The 24,199-nt window shown below is 39.1% G+C and overlaps 1 protein-coding gene across 2 annotated transcripts in view; it reads right to left on the bottom strand.

Moving 5' to 3' along the window:
- Positions 1 to 1,056: 1,056 nt before the first annotated feature.
- Positions 1,057 to 24,199, bottom strand: part of LOC132401814 (MOB kinase activator 3C-like) — a 62,892-nt gene continuing 39,749 nt past the window's right edge. For both annotated transcript variants that reach the window (XM_059984047.1, XM_059984048.1), the window contains one exon: positions 1,057 to 8,336. In XM_059984047.1, coding sequence (XP_059840030.1) covers positions 8,307 to 8,336 — 30 coding nt within the window. In that variant the 3' untranslated portion in view covers positions 1,057 to 8,306. The remainder of the gene's footprint in view (positions 8,337 to 24,199) is intronic.

Below are 24,199 nucleotides of genomic sequence, written 5' to 3'. Positions count from 1 at the left end.
GGAAACCCACGTGGTCCCGGGGAGAACATACAAACTCAAGGACAGCAGCAGGATTTGAACCCTGGTCACCTCTATTGTAAAGCATTGTCCCAACCACTACGCTACTGTGGCCCTCCCAGTCTTGATTTACAGGATTCCAACATATTGTATAGTTGTTCCTGTAGCAAAATAAGGGCATGCATTTCTTCACCTTACATGCTTCTTTACTAATATAGCAAGTGCATTAAAGCCAATGAGATCATTTTGAGTAATTTCATGGTCACTTGAGCATGGAGTGCTCCCATAAAGGGCAACATCATAATCATCAAATAATCTGGTTTTTAGAAATAAAATTATTGAGAAATAAACATTGGTCCCAGGACACCTTGGATAACTGTACTTTGATAAAGAACCACATGATATTTTACAAACACCATAATAGGCAAACGGGAACTTCATTTAATATCTCAACCAGGAAATAACACCACTTACAATGTAGCACTCATTAATACTGCCCTGATGTGCAAATTTAACTTTTTGTACTGGAATGTTAGTTAAACCCAAAGCATTCTGATGTAGAGAGAAAAGTCACAGTTTACATTACTCATTATGGATGGTCTCAAGCCCAGAGTCAAATACAATGTTATTTAGAATTACAACTAATTACATAGGACTTAAATATGGGATTCTTCTTTGAACTGTCTCATGTCCTTCAATGTCTTCTTTATTTCTGAGCGTTCAGAAGTGTGGTATAACCACAGCAGAGTACAGTTTGATCAATTCTTCCTTGATCATTTTTTTGCCAGTGTAGCTCAATCACTTTTGGATTAACTTAGTGTCATTTTGCAATGGTCAGATAACTAGATCAGACAATTAAATATTTCAGTTTTGTAATTCTCTCTTCTGTCAATAATCAAAATTATAATTTCTAGAAGCTTACATGCTTTGTACTGTCTGAAAACTTTAACTTAAATGAACATATCTACAAGGGGGGAACATTACTTTTTACAGTATATAGCACTATTGGGCCAAATTTGGTTTGATGATTTTCTTCAAAATGAAATATACACGCTGAAATGATTTGCAAAATATCTAATAATTTTATTTCCAAGCAAATAGTATAAGAAAACCCAAATTCAAAAAAATATATATAATAAAATGTAAAAGAAACTTTGTAATCATCTACAATACTCTTCAAGTGGGTAATTCAATTTGTCTGTGCATTTCAGTTACTTGTGATCTTTTATTACAAACTCCATTCAATTTCACACCAGCACAAGATCTTGTAGAAGATTAACTTGCAATTTTCCATAGTTATTGACATTCAGCAAATGTTTATGACTGTGTCCACTCTCCTGATTTCAGCTCCACAGTTATCAAAACCAGTATTATAGATAGCTCTCTTATACAGCTTTGTGATAAGCAGAACATTTTCTGCAGATTCTGTACAAACAAGTCAGACAAACAAGACTTCAAATGATACAAGAGTATACTGGCGTTTTATAAAAATTCAACATTTCACCTCCCCACTGTACAAAATTTGACAATGGAATGTGTCAGGTCTTCAACTCAAAGTAAAAACCTTGCAGTTAATCCAAATGACCCATCTGATGACTTCAATTGGTAATATCGAGTTAAACAGATTGTCCTAAAGGCTCAGCAAGTTCATCTAGTGGATCCTTGAATTATTCACACCAGGGAAGTTTCCAGTTTGATATCAGAATTTGTGTTGATTTCTGACAAGTTCCTTATTGTGCAAGCATTTCAGCAGTTGTTGAATAACCTGCTGATATTCAATATCATGGCTTGCACATGTGTTAATCAGAACACATCTGTCATCTGTAAAGGAATATCGAATGTTGGAAGTACAGTATTAAAAAATCAATGATATATGGTTTATCATATGAATAGTATGAAGAGCAATAACTGATTAGAGTAGCACATTAAATTAACTATTAATAGTTGAGAAGTAAGAAATTATTGCTTTATCCATATGAATGTATAAGGTGTGAAAATGATATGTTTTAATGGCTACACAACATTACAACTAAATTATTTGTCTTTATAGTAGGACTAACATTTTCTTACTCCCCATGGCTCAGTCATCAGATAGACACAAATTGAATAATGGCTCTATGATCATGAATGAGACGCTTCTTCCGGCTCATTATATTTAGGATAGAATGTAGTGCACAGCTCATCAAGCTGTCAACAACTTGTAAGGTTAAACTTCATAATCTAACAGAGCAACTGGCATTTGAACAGTATATGAAATCAAACATGGTGTCCCATTTTGTTTCCAGGGGCATGCTGATGCAGATTCTACTCAAGCTTATTTTAATGAAAAGCATTCATCGGAAGGAATCCCCACCAAACAGTTTCCAAGAGGTTATCTAATGGCATTCTAATGAATGCCTATTGAATCACATGATAACCTGGTGGTCAGATGGCAGGTAAAGGTACTCCCACAATTCAGCTAGGCAGGGAGTTCCAGGATTGAGATCCATTACAAGCACAAGTCCAGTTCAGGTGTATTACTTGGAAAAAAACTGCAGGTAAATGTCTGCCAATATACCTATTACCTTTATCCTTCTAGCTGGTAAACATTATATATTGTAGGAGAAGCTGAGGGATTTAACTACATAGTATTTAGTTGGTGACATGTGCTGAAGCCACGAGGTGACAGCAGCAGGGGTAATTAAGGTTTCGGGTGCTAGATGGGGCCAATCAAAAAGTTTGATTTGCCCTGGGTGGTGTCAGACTCTGAGTGGTGTTAGTGTTTCACTCATCCAGGCAAGCGGGGAGTACATCACACTCCTGAATTGCCAAGGAAATGGTGGAAAGCTTTGGGATGTCAGAAAGTGAGTCACTTATTACAGAGTACCCAGCCTTTAACCTGTTGCTGTGGCAGGTTTAGCTTCTGGTCATTGTAATCTCCCATCTCTGCTCACTCTTCTCATCAGGAAATTGCTAATGGGAGTTTTGTTTATGGTCATGCTATTTATTGTATATCAAGGGTAGATGATGTGACTCTGTTTAATTGGAGATTAGCAAATTATGACTCACATGCTCTAGGCCACCTACCAGCCCATACCTGAAAGTTATCTAGACCTTAGTACGCGCATGCATGCTCTGCTCCTTCTGGATTCAAACCATAATTAAGTAATTGAGCTAGACTAGCCTAACATTTCAGAGTTGCATTGAGAGAATGTTTCTTTAGAAAAGAGAGGCTGAAAAAAAGGCTGCACTTCATTGTTCAGATGAACAACTTGAGCTCACCCATTGTGTGAACTAGCATGACTATAGCACTAACTATGCAAAAGAGGACAATATCTATTTCTGTGTATAATACTATTCGGCAAGCTGGGAGGAGGAATGGGGCTTGTTCTGTTATTATTGTTTTGTCACTTGTTGAGTTCTGTTTTGTTGTTTCGTTTTGTTCTGCTGAACATTGTGAGCACGTTATTTTGGTCAGAACAATGTCTCTTTACATTTCAATTTAAAAATACTCTTGACATTTGACTAACAGAATATTCACAGAGATTTTCCTCAATGATCTAGTTGATGGTACACTTATAGGAAAATCAAGCAAGTTGGAACTTGCATATGTATAAAAACACATATTGTTTTCTGCCCATTTATATTAAAAGAATTATGTGATTAAAGATCTTATTTACACTACTGTATTCTTATTGTGGTTCACTTTTTCAATTGAAAATGTGCACTATTCTTTGTCAACAAGCTTGATTATAAACACTATTGCTTCTCCATTCAATATACTGCATTGAACTGAATTCCAATTGTTTTAACATTTTGATTATTTGAGGCCTTCCATTGGTTGGGCTCAGCTATTGATGTTGCAGCCCAGCTGCCTATGTGATGAGCAAACCAGTATGCAAACCAGGACATTGCAATGTGGAGAGAAAGCTGTTCCGCATGCAGCTGATGAATCCAAAGGAATGGCAGACACCAATACGCTTGGCACCAGTGGCATTGCAAGAATTGCCGGTCAGTGTTGAACTCAATGGGGAACTGCATTAGAGACTCCAGCTCCAGAATTTTCCTCAGAATTTACTCCCAAAGCCTTTCCCATGAGTAGGTATAGCCATTCCTTCCCCTTGAGTGGGTACAACTAGAATTTTTAGAATGGCATTTAACATTTCGATTAAATGACATTCTAATAGGTATGAAATTCTCAAATTGCATCATTATGTCCTTGTAAAATATTCCAAGAGGACATTATATAGCACTTTAAAATGATGGATTATGTTGGCTGACAGCTATGATTCTGACACAACTGTTCCACCTTCTACAAGGTCTTCATGTTAAACTAAACAAGTATGCAGCCAATTAAAATGCACCCATTTAAAATAACTTTAAAAAAACACAATTTCAACCAATTCTATGTAAAGTAACCTAACAGGTAACATAACCTATAAAAAATAATTATATAAGTTAACAGATTGCATAGATACAGTTGCAAGAAAAATTCGTGAACCCTTTGCAGTTACCTGGCTTTCTGCATTAATTGCTCATAAAATATGGTCTGATCTAATTCGAAGACAAAATAATAGACAAACACAATCTGCTTATACAAATAACACACAAACAACTGTACTCCTCCTCAATACTGAGTATACCATTTAATCACAGTCTGTGTTCAAAAAAGTATGTGCACCTTCTACAAGAGCTATTTGGAGTCAAGTGTTCCAATCAATGAGATGAGATTAGAGGTGTGGGTTATGGAGGTGCCCTGCCCTATAAAAAAGACACACAAAGTCACGTTACTGACAGAGCCTGCTCTTCTTAAGAAAAATCTCTTTATGTGCACTATGTCTCAATCAAAACATCTTTCAGAGGACCGTAGAAGAACTGTAGAGATGAATGAAGCTGAAAAAGGCTACAAAAGCATTTCTAAAGATCTGAGTGTTCATCAGTCCACAGTAAGAGAACTTGTCTCCAAATGGAGGAAATTCGGTATTGTTATTACTCTACCTAGGAGTGGGAATTGTGCAAAGATCACACCAACATGCAATGCTGAAGGAGGTTAAAAAAAAAAGAACCCAAAGGTATCAGCAAAAGACCTGCAGAGATCTCTAGAACTTACTGAAGTCTCTGTCCATGTGCCCATTATGAGAAAAACACTGAACAAGAACGGTGTTCATGGAAGCCTCCCCGAAAAAAAAACAATGCTGGATGTTCTCAAGTTTGCAAAGACCACCTGGATGTTCCACAAAACTTCTGGGACAATATTCTGTGGACAGATGAGACAAAGGTTGAACTTTCTGTCAGAAATGCACATTGCTATGTTCGGAGGAAAAAAGGCACTGCACACCAACACCAAAATCTCATAACAACTGCGAAACATGGTGGAATTAGCATCTTCGTTTGGGACAGCTTTGCTGCCTCAAGGCGCGGACAGCTTGCAATCCTTAAGGGAACAATGAATTTTACAGGAGAATGTCAGGATAGCAGTCCGTCACTTGAAGCTTAACAGAAGTTGGATGACACAAGACAATGATCCAAAACACAAGAGTAAATCAACACAGAATGGTTTAAAAAAATAAGAAAATTCATGTTTTGGAATGGACAAATCAGAGTCTAGTCCTTAACCCCATTGAGATGCTGTGGCATGACCTGAAGAAGGCTTTTCATGCAAGGTATCCCAGAAATATTGATGAACTGAAACAGTCTTGTATGGAGGAATGGTCTAAAATTCCTCCAAGCCGATGTGCAGGACTGATCAACAATTACCAGAAAAATTTGGTTTAAGTTATTGCTGCACAAAGGGGTCACACCAGTTACTGAAAGCAAAGGTTCACATACTTTTTTTCCAACAAATACATGTAATAGTGGATCATTTTTCTCAACAAGTAATTGAACAAGTGTAATCTTGTTTGTGTTATTTATTTAATTGGGTTCTCTTTATCTAGTTTTAGACTTGCATGAAGATCTGATCACACTTTAGGTCATATTCATGCAGAAACAGAGAAAATTGCAAAGGGTTCACAAACTTTCTAGCACCATTGTATGTTTAGTTTTGTACTAAATGACTGCTACAAAACCTGCCTTACACCTAAGTTGTCAACTCAATTAGTTCAATTATAAATTCTGTAAAAGGACAGTACGTGCTGGATAAAAGTAAATATTCCATTCTTATTACTCTTGAATAGTCACATTGTCCATTCACAAAGTGTCAGAAATGAGCCTTTTTTCTCTCCTTAAATGAACAGTAGGAGCTCCTTTGTCTGTCCCTCTCCTTTGTGTCAGTTATAGAACGGCCAGCATGCCATTAGTGATTACATTACCTTTGAAAGAACATTTGAGAGATTAGATGAATTAATTTAGAAATGAAACAAATTCAATTTTTTTGAATCATCACATTAAACAGATAGAAATGAATTCAATCACTAGAGGCAAATACATTTGGAACATTTAAAAACTCTTGGATACACACATGAATGATAGAAAAATGGAGGGCTCTGTAGGAGGGAAGGGTTAGACTGATCTTAGAGTAGGTTAAAAGGTCAACACAACATTGTAGGTCAAAGAGCCTGTACTGCAGTCTTCTATGTTTTATGTTAACAAGTTTTATGGTGGTCAATGCTGATTAGCCACTCACAATGACTTATTTAAAGATACAACATAGTAACGGGTTCTCCGGGCGCATCAAGCCTGCACCTCCCAATTACACCCATGTGTCCAATTAACCTTCCTAACCCATACATCTTTGGAATGTAGGAGGAAATTGGAACACCTGAAGGAAACTCACACACAGTCACAGGGAAAGTGTACTGTGGATATTGACCTGGATTGCTGTAGTAGCGTTAGAAACAGAAATAATGCAAAAATGTGAAGTTCACTTCACTATCAAATATAACAAAGGCTGCAAAGGGTCTGGGGTTTACTCTCAGATGATTGTAGGAAACAGACTTATAGCAGATAAGAAATACAGCGGCTACAGTCTTTCCAATATTCATTTGGACAAATTTCTACTCCTCCACTACTAAATGTTGGTACAACCTGTTTCATTATTCAGAGATAATGGAATTGTCAAGAGAGGTGGTCGTGAGGTAGAGCCAGACGTTTTGATATACATATGGAAATTGGACTAGAACATACATCAAGTGCCCTAGGTCATATCTCTCATGGCGCCTATCAGTGATAAATGCCAGCCCTGTCATAAGGCCCTGTATGGTGTCAGGTCCCTGAGGAACAAATCAGACCAAACTGAGCTCCATCCACTTCAATACTTCAAAAAATACACACTCCCGGTTTAGCAATAGCCAAACTTTTCAAGGACAATGCATGCTCTTGAAGTATGTTCAAAGCAATAAAAAGACATAAGGACATTTAAAATACCCAAGAACAATGATAAACAAAACATCAAAGTAAATACAATTGGTTAAAATACAAATTACCCCATTCTTACATAGTCCCCTCATATTTCTCTCTATTAAAATTAAATGGTATTCCTGATTTGGGATTTAACCTGGTACAGGTTCAATAAGCTAATTTGCTTGTGCATTGTTGTTTCTAGGGCAGGACTCCATGGGTGGGCAACACCAGAGGAGCCACCGATTGAAGGATAACAATGGCCAGCAAGTCCAGGGCTCCTGTGGCCTAGGATGAACTTGGAGATGCTTTTGAAAAATATTTCTAACAAACTGGTATGGAATTGTGGGTTTTTTCCAACAGTTCTAGCCTATTTTGTTTGCCAAGTTCTGGTCCTTTTAGGCATGATACATGTCTGACAACTCTTGGTTTTGGTCCAAATCTGGTGTTGAGTTATCCTAGCCATGTAATAGTTGGCCAGAAAGGGAGATGATATAATAAATGTACATCCACTGCCAATGTTCAAGTCAGAGTATCTTATGATCTTATAAATTTCAAATATTTGTCTCAGGTCATCTTATTTAAACAGATGGCTTTGCTGGAGCGAGTATTTCAGTTTAATGACATGCTTAGATTGTATTTTTTTCATGAATCTAACAGTAAATATCAGAAAATGCTGAATTGCTGTCAGATGACTGAATTAAATCAATTTGGAGAATCCAGAGTAGGGTTCCAAATGGCAGTTATCCTGAAGTGAGTCCATTTCATTGGCACACAATTTATTATCGCCAATCTGTTCCCAAGAGAAACCTTGAAAAGTTCTGACTATTGTTCTGACTCTTCATTTATGACTTTAAATGAATCTGCTTGTTTGGACTCTGTAGGGCTCAGACCAAAGACAGCCATTTTTTTGATGATCTTCTTTGTCTTGGCTCAAGTGCTGGGTTACATTTCACAAGGAGATTTATTGCGTGGCCATTCTCAAGCAGGAATTAGTGGCAAATTTTCTCTGTCATGACTTTCTGTTAGAAAGAAAAAGAACAAAGCATTTAGCTTCTTCACATGAAAAAGAGTCTTGTTAGATCTCAGTAGAATTTTAAAATACAGTGAGTTTCCAGAACAGCCAGACTGCAAAATAGGGCAACTAGAAGTTATTGTGGCATAGACAACATCAGCAGCATCATCTTTCATTTATATTATTCTTTTAATGTGGGAAGACTTCCCAAGGTGAATAATGTAATTAATGACTGTAACCTTTCTATTCCACCCATCATGATTTTAGACTGAAGCAGGCTAAAAACACGGAAAATTTTAACAATCCACATGCAGAAAGGGATGTACAAGTTTAGCGGTTGATTGCAATTTCATTACATCAAGGAAAGCAAAATACTTTTTAAAAACTTGCAGAATTTAGGTGAAAATAAGTCATAAAATGTTAAAGAAATAGATAAAATACAACTTAGCCCAAACTACCTCTTATATGCTATACCAATGACAGCAATTCTATTATTATAGTCAGAATATGTTCAATTTTTGTTGATCACATTTATTGATCTTCTGAAGAAGGAATATGAAATATCCATTGAAATCTTTTGTAACCGATCTGTATTTCAAGCACTGGTTGATACTAACACAGATATTAACATTTTATGATTTATTTTCACCTAAATTCTACAATTTTTTAGAAGTATTTTGCTTTCCTTGATGTAGTGAAATTGCAATCAACCGCTAAACTTGTACATCCCTTTCTACAAGTGGATTGTTAAAATGTTCAGTGGTTTTGACTGTTCCCTCCTTTATAATTTTTTCCCCTATTAACTGTGACTAAAAAGGGAACTCTTCACTTGATATACATCTTATTCAAGAACTAATAATTGACTGAAACAATTCTTCACTTTACTGCCATCTAATAAAATCTTTCAAATATTATTGACTCAGTTTGGGACCTTGTGCTCCATTTTGTCAGACAGGATGCCAACAGGAGTTTATCCTGCAGCGTGTTTTTTGTAGCAATTGACCAATCTAATATTTTCTAATAATAAAATAATAATATAATGATTTGAAGAAAAAAATATCAACATGAAACTTGTTTAAGGAAACACTTAATTTTGTTCTTTTTTCATTCTGTACTTCATTAGAAATTTGAGGAGATTTGGTATGTCACCGAGGGCTCTTACTGATTAGTAATAGATGCACAGTGGAGACTATTGTGACTGGTTGCATCACAGTCTGATATGGAGTCTCTGCTGCACAGAATCACAAGAGGCAACAGGGAATTGTAGACTCAGCCAATCCCATCACAGGCACAACATTCCCCACCATCAATGACATGTTTAAGCAGCAGTGCCTCAAAGATCAAAGTTCAAATTAAATTTATTAGCAAAGTACATACAACCCTGAGATTCATTTTCTTGTGGGCAATCACAGTAAATACAAGAAACACAGTAGAATCAATGAAAGCAACACACACACACACACACACACACACACACACACACACACACACACACACACACACACACACACACAGGAAGAGGAACTCAGAAGGTCAGGCAGCGTCAATGAAAAGAGTAAACAGTCGATGTTTTGGGCCAAGACCCTTCATCAGGACTGAAAGGGAGATCTTCCTCTTTACTGTTAGATTTCTGAATGGTTCATGAACCCGTAAACTCTATTTTATTCATTATTTTATAACCTAGTTATTTTTATGCCTTGTATGGCACTATTATTGCAAAATAACACATATCATGGCATATATCAGTGATAATAAACCTGAGTCTGATATAGTATCCTTTCCAGATCTGGATATGAGCTCCTTCAGGTTTCTGCTATGATATACTTCCAGCCTTATTTCCCCCTTATAAAATATTCCACCAGCCTATTGCAGAGTATGGAGTTGTTTATTAAAAATGGAAGGACAGTTTTCTCTGCATCAGGAACCATGTGATGAGAACAGGAATGGCGGTATTTAAGGAGGGAAATAGACAGTCCATGTTTCAGGTCAAGATTCGTTATGTGGTCCAGATGAAGGATAAATTGGTTTATTATTGTGACACATGCCAAGGTACAGTGGAAAAACTTGCCTTGCATATTATTTGTACATGTCAATTCATTACGTAAATGCTTTGGGTTAGTAAAAGGTAAAAAAATAAAGGAGAGCAGAATTAAGTGTTACGTACAAAGTACATTGCAGGTAGACAGATACAAGGTCACCATGAAATACATTGTAAAGTCAAGAATCTATCTTATTGAAGGTGAACCATTCAATAATTTTATAACAGCAGGATAGAAAACTGTCCTTCAGCCTGGTGATCTGTGCTTTCAAGTTTTGCATGTCTGCCTGCTGGGAGAGAGGAAAGACAGAATGTGCAAGGTGGGTGGGCTCTTTGATTATGTCAATTGCTTTGCCAAGGCAGTGAGAAGAATAGATGGAGACCTTGGAGGGGAGCTGGTTTCTATGATGCGCTGAGCTATGTCTACAACCCTCTGCAGTTTATTGTGATCATTGGCAGAACATTTGCCACAGTCACAGTCAGAAGAAACTCTGTAGATGCTGGAAATCTGATGAAGTCAGTCTTGGTGAAGAATCCCAGCCCAAGACATCAGCTATTCATTCACACCGTAGATGCTGCCTGACCTCCTGAGTTCCTCCAACATGGTGTTTTAATCCATGCCAAGTTGTGATGACTTCAGATAGGATACTTTCTATGGTGCATCAATAAAAACAAAATAGTGAGGGTCATATAAATGTCAACCATCTATTTCCCTCACAGATGCTGCCTATGCTGCTGAGTTCCTTCAGTACTTGTGTGTTGCTCCAGATTCCAGCATCTAGTTTGTCTTGTGCTTCCAACTCAAATGGAAATGTCAGCCTTTGAAGCATGTTGAATATGTAATACTCCGAGCAATTCATCTGCAATGGAAGATTATTCCATTGATTTCTAACATTCACATCAGAAAATGTAGTTTCAGTGATCATAATCTTCAATAATGAGATACTTAAACTTGCTTTCCTTAGATACATATTATTCTACCTATTTTCTGTAATCGCATGCCTGCCCCATTCTGCTCTTTGCAACAACTAGAAAAGACACAGAATAAGTGCCATGATGATTAACTCTAAAGCTCATTATAACAGGATTCTAATTTGTTAATTATAATAAAGGTTTCTAGTCTGTCTCCTCTATTCCAAAATGTACATCACAAGCTGCCACATAAAGGACTGGTGCATAAATTAAGAGTCCAATGTATTGGAGGAAGTTTGTAGCATGCATTGTAAATTGAAATTTGGAAATATTGGAATAAAGTTTAGAGGTACACAGGTGTTGTACAGCATAAATCACAAAAAGTAGGAAGATCCAACGAGTAGTTAAGAAAACAAATAAAAAGTTAGTCCTTATTATGAAGGATACTGAGTTAGAGTTGCACTTGTAGATTGTATTCGCTTGTTGATGAGGCCACACCTGGAATACCAGGCACAGCTTTGGCTCCCTTACTTAAAAATGGATACAAGACCATAAGATATAGCAGCAGAATTAGGTTATTTGGCTCATTGGGACTTATAACCATATATCAATTACAGCACGGAAACAGGCCATCTCAGCCCTTCTAGTCCATGCTGAATGCCTACTCTCACCTAGTCCCACCGACCTGCACTCAGCCCATAACCCTCCATTCCACTCCTGTCTATATACCTATCCAATTTTTTTTTAATGACAATATCAATAACAATATAAATGACAAGTAGGCTGAGAAGTGGCAGATGGAGTTCAACCCGGAGAAGTGTGAGGTGGTACACTTTGGAAGGACAAACTCCAAGGCAGAGTACAAAGTAAATGGCAGGATACTTAGTAATGTGGAGGAGCAAATTGTCTCACAGGTAGATAGGGTAATTAAGAAAGCTTATGGGGTGTTAGCTTTCATAAGTCGAGGAATAGAGTTTACGAGACGCGATGTAATGATGCAGCTCTATAAAACTCTGTTTAGGCCACACTTGGAGTACTCTGTCCAGTTCTGGTCGCCTCACTATAGGAAGGATGTGGAAGCATTGGAAAGGGAACAGAGGAGATTTACCAGGATGCTGCCTGGTTTAGAGAGTATGGATTATGATCAGAGATTAAGGGAGCTAGGGCTTCACTCTTTGGAGAGAAGGAGGATGAAAGGAGACATGATAGAGGTATACAAGATATTAAGAGGAATAGATAGTGCCTCTTCCCCTAGGAATGGACAGCCAGCACCTCTTCCCCAGGGCACCACTGCTCAGTACAAGAGAACATGGCTTTAAGGTAAGGGGAGGGAAGTTCAAGGGGAGGGATATTAGAGGAAGGTTTTTTTTACTCAGAGTGGTTGGTGCGTGGAATGCACTGCCTGAGTCAGCGGTGGAGGCAGATACACCAGTGAAGTTGAAGACGACTACTAGACAGGTATATGGAGAAATTTAAGGTGGAGGGGTTATATGAGAGGCAGGGTTTGAGGGTCGGCACAACATTGTGGGCCGAAGGGCCTGTACTTTGCTGTACTATTCTATATCGAACCTGCCTCTACCACTTCTACTGGAAGTTCTTCACCATTTCATCATGGCTGATCCATTTACCATCTCAGCCCCAATCTCCTGCCTTCTCCCTGTATCAAGAATCTATCAATCTCTCCCTTAAATACGTGTAAACACTTGGCCTCCACAGCCCCCGTGCCAATGAATTCCACAGTTTCACCACACTCTGGCTAAAAGAAATTCTTCCTCATCTCCAATCCAAAAAGACACCCCTCTATTCTGAGGCTGTGTCCTTTGGTCCTAGCCTCCCACCATGGGAAACGTCCTCTCCACATCCACTCTACTGGGGCCTTTCAAAATTCAAAATATTTCAATTAGGCCAGCCCTCAGTTTTCTGAATTCTAGTGAATACAGACCCAAAGCCATCAAACAATCTTCATGACAAGCCATTCAATCCTGGAATCATTTTTTGTGAACCTCCTTCAAACCCTCCCCAGTATCAGCACATCTTTTCTAAGTTAAGGGGCCCAAAACTCTTCATGGTACTCTAAGTGAGGTCTCAGCAGTGCTTTGTACAGCCTCAACATAAACTCTTTGCTTTTATATTCTCGTCCTCTTGAAATGAATGCTAACATTGTATTTGTCTTCCTCACCACCAACTCAACCTGCAAATTAACCTTTAGGGTGTTCTGCACAAGGACTATATGGTAGCACTGGAAGCAGTTCGAAAGAAAATATATTGGCTAGTTAGTGGGATGAAAGGGTTATCTTATCAAGAGAGGCAAAACAATTTGGGATCATCTACCTTTAAGTTTAGAAGAATGAGGGTGACCTTATGCAAACATACAAGATCTTAAAAGTGATTCCTAGGATTGACGTTGATCTGCTTTTGCTAGTGAGTCATGACAAAGGGGACACAACAAAACAAGGGACCCGCCATTTTAAACTGCGTTGCATAGAAATTTCTTCTCTCAGAGGGCAGTGAATCACTGCAATTCTCTGTGGTGGAGGCCAGATCATTAGATGTATGAAAGGTCAAGGAATTGAGGGCTACACAGAAGAGGAGCCGAAGCTAGCAAAGGTCAGCCCAAGGATCATGCTGAATGATGGACAGGTCTCAGGATAAGTAGGCCACTCCTACTCGTGTCCTCGTGTTCTCTCCCGATTCATTTTGGCATAAAGCCTTACTGTGAGTAAATGATGGTGGAAAGTGGGTGGCACATTCTAAGGAATTATTCATTGGTGCTTTGAAGTACTTTGATACTCCTTTTGTTTTCATTAAGATGTGTTGTGACCAAATGGAATGATTTTGAATGTAAATTTGGCTCAGCATTTTCAAATGGACATTTATAAAGAAAAATAAACACAAATTAAGATCTGCAATGAAGAGGGTTAATTTTGATAATGATAATACTGTCAAAAGACAACATTAAACGGAAGTGCAAACACGAGGAAATCTGCAGATGCTGGAAATTCAAACAACACACACAAAATGGTGGTGGAACACAGCAGGCCAGGCAGCACCTATAGGGAGAAGCACTGTCGATGTTTCAGGCCGAGACCCTTCATCAGAACTAACTGAAAGGAAAGATACTAAGAGTTTTGAAAGTAGGAGGGGGAGGGGGAAATGGGAAATGATAGGAGAAGACCGGAGGAGGTGGGATGAAGCTAAGCTGGAAAGGTGATTGGCAAAAGTGATACAGAGCTGGAGAAGGGAAAGGACTGTTTCGCTGAACACCTACGCTTTGTCCGCCAGAGAAAGCGGGATCTCCCAGTGGCCACACATTTTAATTCCACATCCCATTCCTATTCTGATATGTCTGTCCATGGCCTCCTCTACTGTCAAGATGAAGCCACACTCAGGTTGGAGGAACAACACCTTATATACCGGCTGGGTAGCCTCCAACCTGATGGCATGAACATTGACTTCTCTAACTTCTGTTAATGCCCCTCCTCCACTTCTTACCCCATCCCTGACATATTTAGTTGTTTGTTTTTTTCTCTCTCTCGCTGCCCATCACTCTGCCTGTTCTCCATCTCCCTCTGGTGCTCCCCTCCCCCTTTCTTTCTCTCTGGGCCTCCCGTCCCATGATCCTTTCCCTTCTCTAGCTCTGTATCACTTTTGCCAATGACCTTTCCAGCTCTTAGCCTCATCCCACCCCCTCCGGTCTTCTCCTATCATTTCGCATTTCCCCCTCCCCCCACTACTTTCAAATCTCTTAGTATCTTTCCTTTCAGTTAGTCCTGACGAAGGGTCTCGGCCCGAAACATCGACTGCGCTTCTCCCTATAGATGCTGCCCGGCCTGCTGTGTTCCACCAGCATTCTGTGTGTGTTGATTAAACAGAAGTGGTAAGTGAAATATAATGGGCAGTTAATTTGACATCCCTTGCTTTATTCCCTCATCTAGTGCCGTTATGTTCTATGAGTTTAATGAACCAGAAGCATAAAACTTAAAGGTTAGAGTCATCAATTAAAGGGGGTAAAGTCCTCCCCACCAGTGGGTACATAACAGGGAGTGCTACCGCAGGAAAGCAGCATCCATCATCAAGGACTCCGACCAACTCATGCTCTCTTCTCGCCGCTGCCATCAGGAAGAAGGGACAGGAGCCTCAGGTTCAGGAACAGTTATTACCCCTCAGACATCAGGCTCTTGAACTAAAGGGATAACTTCACTCACACCATCACTGAAATGTTCTCACAATCAATGGACACACTTTCAAGGACTCTTCATCTCATGTTCCCAATATGTATTACTTATATTTAGCATCTTTTCTTTCTTTTTGTATTTGCACAATGTGTTGTCTTTAGCACACTGGTTGTGTGCCATGTTGGTACAGTCTTTCATTGATTCTATTATAGTTATTATTCTTTAATGGACTTATTGAGTATGCCTGCTGGAAAATTAATCTCAGGATTTTATATGGTGACATATATATACTTCGATAATAAATTTACTTTGAACTTTGATCAATTAGTTGGGGCTGAAAAGAGCTACTAATTTACTTTTCCATCCTGTCATAAAATATAAAATCTTAACTTCTCGAAAGATTTTTGCCCAATTCATTCTCCTTGTGGTAGTTCAAAATAGTTGTAAAATTACAAGAGTATTGCATTGAGCTATGAGATGTTTTTCTAAGCTATTTTATGTTTAACATATTTATTCTGTCAGTGGGATTATGAATGTCACTACTTGCATATTTATATTTGTGATTTTTGTTTCTACTATTGATTACATATTCAGAGTCTTATTTTGTTGTCTTAACAGATTAACTCTCATGTCTGCTAGAACTGAACTGAGGGAAATAACAATAAAGGATCCTTTCTGCAATCTACCGAGAGAGAGAGAGGGAGAGAGAGTGATGAATTATGCAAAAAGAAATCAGAATATTAAGAGTGGCACTCCCATCAGTAAACATTGAATTCACAAATGGATTCAGAGAATTTAATGTTTGCTCTGCTTTTGTTGTCTATCACAGAACACCTCACTGACAGTGGAAATATCCAGTAATTTTGGAACCTTGCATAACTGATTTATGCCTAAACCTCTAGGGGCAAGCTCGGAAGTAGGAGCCACTTCAGGTCCAATCAAAGGTGTATTTGTTCATCTAGCAAGTCTTTTTTTACAATTGAAAGTCATTGCTGAATACCAAACACCATCAAGCACTGCAGGGCTATCCCATCAGAGAGTTGTTCAGTAACGATGGAGCTGGACTTCCTGCATACCATTATTATGTTCTCACCTGCACTCGTTGCGTACCTTTGTGCTAAGTTGGTGCGTGATCCAACAAATGGAGTGAGTGATTGCCTTGCATGTCTGACAAACTGCCTGACAAACCTATTGCAATTTTTTTGAGAAAATTACAAGGGAGATGCAGTGGATATTGTGTACTTGGATTTTCAGAAGGCCTTTCACAAGGTTCCGCACATGAGGCTGCTAAACAAGATAAGAACCCATGGAATTACTGAAAAGTTACATACGTGGATAGGGCGTTGGCTGATTGGCAGGAAACAGAGAGTGGGAATAAAGGGATCCCATTCTGGTTGGCTGCCGGTTACCAGTGGTGTTCCACAGGGGTCCGTGTTGGGGCCGCTTCTTTTTACGTTGTATATCAACGATTTGGATTATGGAATAGATGGCTTTGTGGCTAAGATTGCTGATGATACAAAGATAGGTGGAGGGGCTGGTAGTACTGAGGAAACAGAGAGTCTGCAGAGAGACATGGATAGATTGGGAGAATGAGCAAAGAAGAGGCAAATGAAATACAATATTAGAAAGTGCATGGTCATGCACTTTGGTAGAAGAAATAAACGGGCAGACTATTATTTAAATGAGGAGAGAATTCAAAGTTCTGAGATGCAACAGGACTTGGGAGTCCTCGTGCAGGATACCCTTAAGGTTAACCTCCAGGTTGAGTTGGTGGTAAAGAAGGCGAATGCAATGTTGCCATTCATTTCTAGAGGAATAGTGTATAGGAGCAGGGATGTGATGTTGAGGCTCTGTAAGGCACTGGTAAGACCTCACTTGGAGTACTGTGTGCAGTTTTGGGCTCCTTATTTAAGAAAGGATGCGCTGACATTGGAGAGGGTTCAGAGAAGATTCACTAGAATGATTCCGGGAATGAGAGGGTTAATGTATGAGGAACGTTTGACCGCTCTTGGTCTGTACTCCTTGGAGTTTTGAAGAATAAGGGGGGACCTCATAGAAACATTTTAAATGTTGAAAGGCATGGACAGAGTGGATGTGACAAAGTTGCTTACCATGGAGGGGGAGTCTAGTATGAGAGGCCATGAGTTGAGGATTGAAGGGTGCCCACTCAGAACAGAGATGCAAAGAAATTTTTTTTAGCCAGAGGGTGGTGAATCTGTGGAATTTGTTGCCACGGGTGGCAGTGGAGGTCAAGTCACTGGGTGTATTTAAGGCAGAGATTGATAGGTATCTGAGCAGCCAGGGCATCAAAGGTTATGGTAAGAAGGCAGGGGAGTGGGACTAAATGGGAGAAAGGATCAGCTCATGATAAAATGGTGGAGCTGACTCAATGGGCCGAATGGCTGACTTCTTCTCCTTGGTTTTATGATCTTATGTTTTCATTGTGATTGCAAGACGCTGTTGGACATTGGTAACATAGAAAACTGCCAGATCGTTTCACTGGCAAGATTGACAGCCGGGGAGCTGTGTTACCTTAGTTGTGACAAGGATTAGGACTAGGTCTAGGCCACAGTATATGGGTTGGAGACTGGCCCCTTCTGTCTGTGCTGCAAACCAGTGTTTGCTCAGTGCTGCCCTCTGATGTTTTATCAATGGAAGAATAAACTGGACCAGGACAATCTGCAGTCATACCACTCAAGGACTTGGGCTATATAGTTTTTCTTTGTGATTGTATGTTTTTCTGAAATTGTAACCATGTGTATTATTTGCAATATGTACTATGTGCTGTGTGCTGTTGGCAATGTGTTTTACAACTTGGCCCCAGAGGAACACTGTTTTGTTTGGCTATATTACTGTACAGCTGAATGATAATTAAACTTGAACTTGAAGCTGCTGACAATTAGAGCCATGAGGTAAAATAGGAGGAGCATTAAAAATTTAAAAGATGCAACCTTGGTAAGCCATCTCTGTGCATCTTTTATTGTTAATCATCTAATGTAACTTTACATCTTAGAGCACCAGTTGCTTTACTGGATACATAGATTCTACTGTTGCACTTCAAATGACATTACTGCCTGCATTAGGTCAGTTCTAATTTGTTCCCAATGGTACTACATCTTCAACACCTGAAAGGAACTTAGCCATCATCCAAAATCATTGTCACGCCCTGTCGTTTTAATGCGACTGTTCTCAAGTAGGTCACAGGGATTCATGTATTCTTACATTGATCCATAAAGTTTAAACCTAAAGAAAAACTCTTAACAAAGGCATTCACTTGGGTAATTAGAAATAGTAAAATCTAGAAATCATCGGAAAATATCTGAACCTTGTGGGACAAATATTGAAGCAAAAAGGTGTTATTATCAAGAGTAATTTCCATTCTGGAAATAAAGCCAGACACATATAAACACAAGAGATTCTACAGATGCTGGAAATTTCAAGCAAGACACACAAACTGATGGAGGAACTCAACAAGTTATCAATGGAGAGGAAGAAACAGTTGACATTTCAGTGCAGGCCCTTCATCAATTTTGTTACAAATTGTAAAATATAGGGTGTAAATGAATTGAATTTTTTAAAAAAATGACTTGAATGAAGATACTCTAGTTTTTATAATCACTTTGGGTTTCTTTATTTCTTGGAAGTATTTCTGCTAGCATGCAGAAAGGAGCCAAGGTCCATTCATCCACTGCTTCAGTGAGGGAAAAAAACACATGAACTTCTGGGATTTTGTGGATAAAAAATAATCACAGAAAGGGCTGATTAGCCCGAAATTCACAGGAATATTATTTTATTGACCACAAGTATCTCCAGAAGTGCATGATATATGATAGTATGGTTACTAATCTGACCTTTGAAAGATTACAACTATAATGTTAATGCAATAGTCTTTAATTTATCTTCATGCTAATTAGGATCACTAGAGTCCATCTTATTTTGACATCAATCCACTGTCTCCGTACCAAAATCAAATATTTTCATTAGGTTCAATGAAACAAATTTAAGAATATTTCCATCAAGAAAATGGCATGCAAATGAAGAAAGTAACACAAATTTTTACTGAGGTCAGAAAATGCCCAAGGCATTACATAAGACAAATAACAATATTTGTTAAGGAGATCAGTTATAACCAAAACCTACCTTAAAAGGGAAAAGAAAGGTAAGAAGCAGAAACATTAAAAAAGAAATGTCTAGCCTTTCTTTTGGTCCATGCAGCTGAAGGCACTTTCCTAATAGGGAGCAACATAATTCAACTGAGATTAAAGGGACAGAATAACAGATGCATCAATGCCCCTGAGGGTTAAAGCTTTGCTTGGGATTATGAAGATAGGGAGGGGGTGAGGACAGTTAGCAATTGAAAACAAAAGTCAAAATTCACTGGAGCCAATATAGGTTAGACAACACAAAGCCAGCAAATGAATGGAAGCTGGTATCAGACCAAATGAGACAAAGAGAATAGCCAAATGGTGTCATTATTCTGCAAGAGCCAGGAATCAATGATCAATAACAGGAGATCAATGAGCCACATGTAACTGACTAGACACTGCACTATAGTAACTTTGCTTGGCGTTAGAACAGATCAAGGATTACATTAGAATTTTTTTTAAAACAGCACACTATCTTATCATTTTGCTAGTGCCAGAGATGATAATCCTAATATCACCCACCCCATGGCAACTACCAACCTTCAGCTATGCCATGCAATAATTAAAATCATTGCTTTATCAGAGAATTTCTTTTTGTAGACCTTGTCCTAATACCAGCTGATCTTTCAGCATCATATCAATTAAAATCACAGAAGAACAATTACTTAATCATGTGTTTGAAAATGGTTTAGAGCTGAGGTTCCCAACCTGGGGTCCATGGACCTTGTGGTTAATGGTAGGGGACCCACGGCAAAATAAAGGTTGAGAGCTCCTGGTGTAGTGGGCAGGGGGCAGGTTCATAGCTAAAGTATAACTTACATTTGAAGAACAAGATAAAATTCAACCAGAGACTGACTGAATAGTGCGCTTAGTACCAGAGGTGGGAAAATTAATAACACCCCCATTAAAGAAATGAATAGAGAAAGAAAACTACAAATTAAATATTTAATACTGAATTATCAGCCGTGATTTCAAAAGTGAAGACCTTGCTCAATCAATCTCATTGAATTTTTCCGTAGATGAGCTGTGGGCACTGGCAATGCAGTAGATATAACTTAACTGGATGTTCAGAATGTACTTTCAGTAATGTCCCCCACAACAAACTAATAAAGTCAGAAAATGTAAACTTGATTTAGGTCTGTAACACTGAGTGAGAATGGAGTCTGTACAGACTGTTCCTCCACTTCAGGGGTTCTCAACTTTTTTTATGCCATGGACCAATACCATTAGCAAAGGGTCTGTACCCCTGCTCTACATCCTCTGGAAGGAGGGGGATAGGTGAGTTTCATAACACTACTATGAGCACCAAATGGTGCCAATTTATGTAAATAAATCAGACTTTGGAACCAAGAACCTAATTTTCAAACTGGCAGATGATATCAAACTGGAGGGTGATATTCATCACTGAGGACAAAGTGAACAAATGACATTAGTAAGCTTCAGAATGGATAGAAATGACAGGTGAGGCTCTGTGTGGATAAATGCAGGGCAATCAGTTTTGATAGGACAAACAGGGATTCACTTGGATTCCTCGTGTTCACTTGGAAAATTTGGAACTAAAAGGTTTGCTACAGTTTAGCAGGTTTATAATGCAGCCAAAGCAAATATTTGAGAGCAATTTGAAAGATTCTGACCATCTCTTCTATCCATGTATCTCATGGCTTTATAAACCTCTCCATTCACCCCCTCAGCCTCCTCTACTTCAGTGAGAATAAACCCAGCCTATTTAACCTCTCTTGTCATCCCCACTTTTATACTCAATGCCTCCCTGTGAAGGCACTTTTTTCACTAACTCGTTGGCTTATGTTGCCACCTACATTGAGCTATGAACTCGTACCCCAAGGTCTCTCTGTACTTCCATTTATCCTAGGCCTTCAACACCTCATAATTGTCCAGAATTTATATTGGAGCTTAATCTGGACTATGTTAGGCGCAGCACTTAGGGGAAAACTATACAACTAACATTGATGCACAGAGAAGTTTAAGGGTCTACCCTGAAAGTGGCAACACAAGCAGAGTGATAAAGATGGCATATAGCATACTCACCTTCATTGCCAAGGATGAAGAGTCTTAAAGTCAGGATATCATGATGCAATTGTATCAAACATTGGTTATGGTGGACTTGGTGTACTGCGTGCAGAACAGGAAGGTTTAAGGTGAGGGGGGAAAAGTATAAATGAGTCATACAGAGCAATTTTTGTTTTACATAGAGAGTGCTAGGAGCCTGGAATTTGCTGCCAGGTATGGTAGTAGGAGCATATATGATATTCAAGAAGCTTTTAGATAGAGATGTTTAATCTAGTTTAATCATGTTCAGCTGGAAACTGTGGGCAGAAGGGTCTGTTTCTGTGTTGTACCATACTACGTCCTGTCAGAATTTGACTTCCAAAACTGTGATATCTCACATGTCTGTACTAAATTCCAACTGCAAGCACCAAAATTTTCTGCTGATCTATGTCCCACTGTGTCCTTGGACAAATTTAATCATTATCCGCAACTCCTCTAACTTCTTGTCATCTGAAAATTTACTAATCATGCCATATACACCCAAGTTATTAATATAAATCACAAACAACAAAAGTCTCTGCATTAATCCCTGAGATACACTATGCCATAGATTTCCGATTGGACAAACACCCGCCACCACTATCCTCTGACTCCTGTCACCAAGCCCATTTCTAAGTCAATTTGCCAAGAAGCACCTAATGCCTTGTGCCTCAAACTGCTGGACCAGCCGACCTTGTCAAAAGCCTCATTAAAGTCAGAATAAGCTATGTTTACTTTTCTGACTTCAACAACTTTCTCAATATTACAGTTATCGGGCTTGGAAATCTTACAATGTGTTTGCAAACAATTTCCCTCCCATTCTACTCTTTTTATACTTTAATCAACCAGTTAAATCACTTAGAATTCCTGCAGGTTCAAACAACAGTCAAAATGAACCCGCAGTGTGATCTGGATAAAGCATGATGTCATCATCCATTATTTCATCTACTATTGATTGCATTTTCTCTCTAATCAATGCAGAAGCATAACACATAAACAAATTCAATACATTATTTAGACAATAGACAGTAGTTGCAGGAGTAGGCCATTTGGCCCTTCCAGCCAGCACCGCCATTCACTGTGATCATGGCTGATCATATACAATCAGTACCCCGTTCCTGCCCTCTCCCCATATCCCTTGACCTCGCTATCTATAAGAGCTTTATCTAACTCTCTCTTGAATGCATCCAGAGACTTGGCCTCCACTGCCTTCTGGGGCAGAGCATTCCACATATCCACCACTCTCTGGGTGAAAAAGTTTTTCCGCATCTCTGTTTTAAATGGCCTTATTCTTAAACTGTGGCCTTTAGTTCTGGACTCATCCATTAGCGGGAATAAGCTTCCTGCCTCCAGTGTGTCCAATCCCTTAATAATCTTATATGTTTCAATCAGATCCCCTCTCATCCTTCTAAATTCCAGCGTATACAAGCTCAGTCGCTCCAATCTTTCAACATATGACAATCCCGCCATTCCGGGAATTAACCTTGTGAACCTACGCTACATTCCCTCAATAGCAAGAATGTCCTTCCTCAAATTTGGAGACCAAAACTGCACACAACACTCCAGGTGGGGTCTCACCAGGGCCCTGTACAGCTGCAGAAGGACCTCTTTACCCCTATACTCAATTCCTCTTGTTATAAAGGCCAGCATGCCATTAGCTTTCTTCACTGCCTGCTGTACCTGCATGCTTGCTCTCATTGACTGATGTACAAGAACACCTAGATCTCGTTGTACTTCCCCTTTTCCTAACTTGACTCCATTTAGATAGTAATCTGCCTTCCTGTTCTTGCCACCAAAGTGGATAACCTCACATTTATCCACATTAAACTGCATCTGCCATACACTTGCCCACTCACCCAACCTGTCCAAGTCACCTTGCATTCTCATAATATCCTCCTGACATTTCACACTGCCGCCCAGCTTTGTGTCATCGGCAAATTTGCTAATGTTACTTTTAATCCCTTCATCTAAATCATTAATGTATATTGTAAACAGCTGCGTTCCCAGCACCGAACCTTGCGGTACCCCACTGGTCACAGCCCCTGCCATTCCGAAAGGGACCCGTTGATCGCTACTCTTTGTTTCCTGACAGCCAGCCAATTTTCAATCCATGTCAGTACTCTGCCCCCAATATCATGTGCCTAATTTTGCCCACTAATCTCCTATGTGGGACTTTATTAAAAGCTTTCTGGAAGTCCAGGTACACTACATCCACTGGCTCTCCCTTGTCCATTTTCATAGTTACATCCTCAAAAAACTCCAGAAGATTAGTCAAGCATGATTTTCCCTTCATAAATCCATGCTGACTCGGACTGATCCTTCTACTGCTATCCAAATGTGTCGTAATTTCCTCTTTTATAATTGACTCCAGCATCTTTCCCACCACTGACGTCAGGCTAACCAGTCTATAATTCCCTGTTCTCTCTCTCCCTCCTTTATTGAAAAGTGGGACAACATTAGCCACCCTCCAATCAGCAGGAATTGTTCCTGAATCTATAGAACATTGGAAAATGATTACCAATGCGTCCACAATTTCTAGAGCCATCTTTTTAAG

This window comes from Hypanus sabinus, chromosome 11 (assembly GCF_030144855.1).
Source record: "Hypanus sabinus isolate sHypSab1 chromosome 11, sHypSab1.hap1, whole genome shotgun sequence".
NCBI classification, from domain to species: domain Eukaryota; kingdom Metazoa; phylum Chordata; class Chondrichthyes; order Myliobatiformes; family Dasyatidae; genus Hypanus; species Hypanus sabinus.
This window is presented reverse-complemented; position numbering and strand designations above follow the sequence as displayed.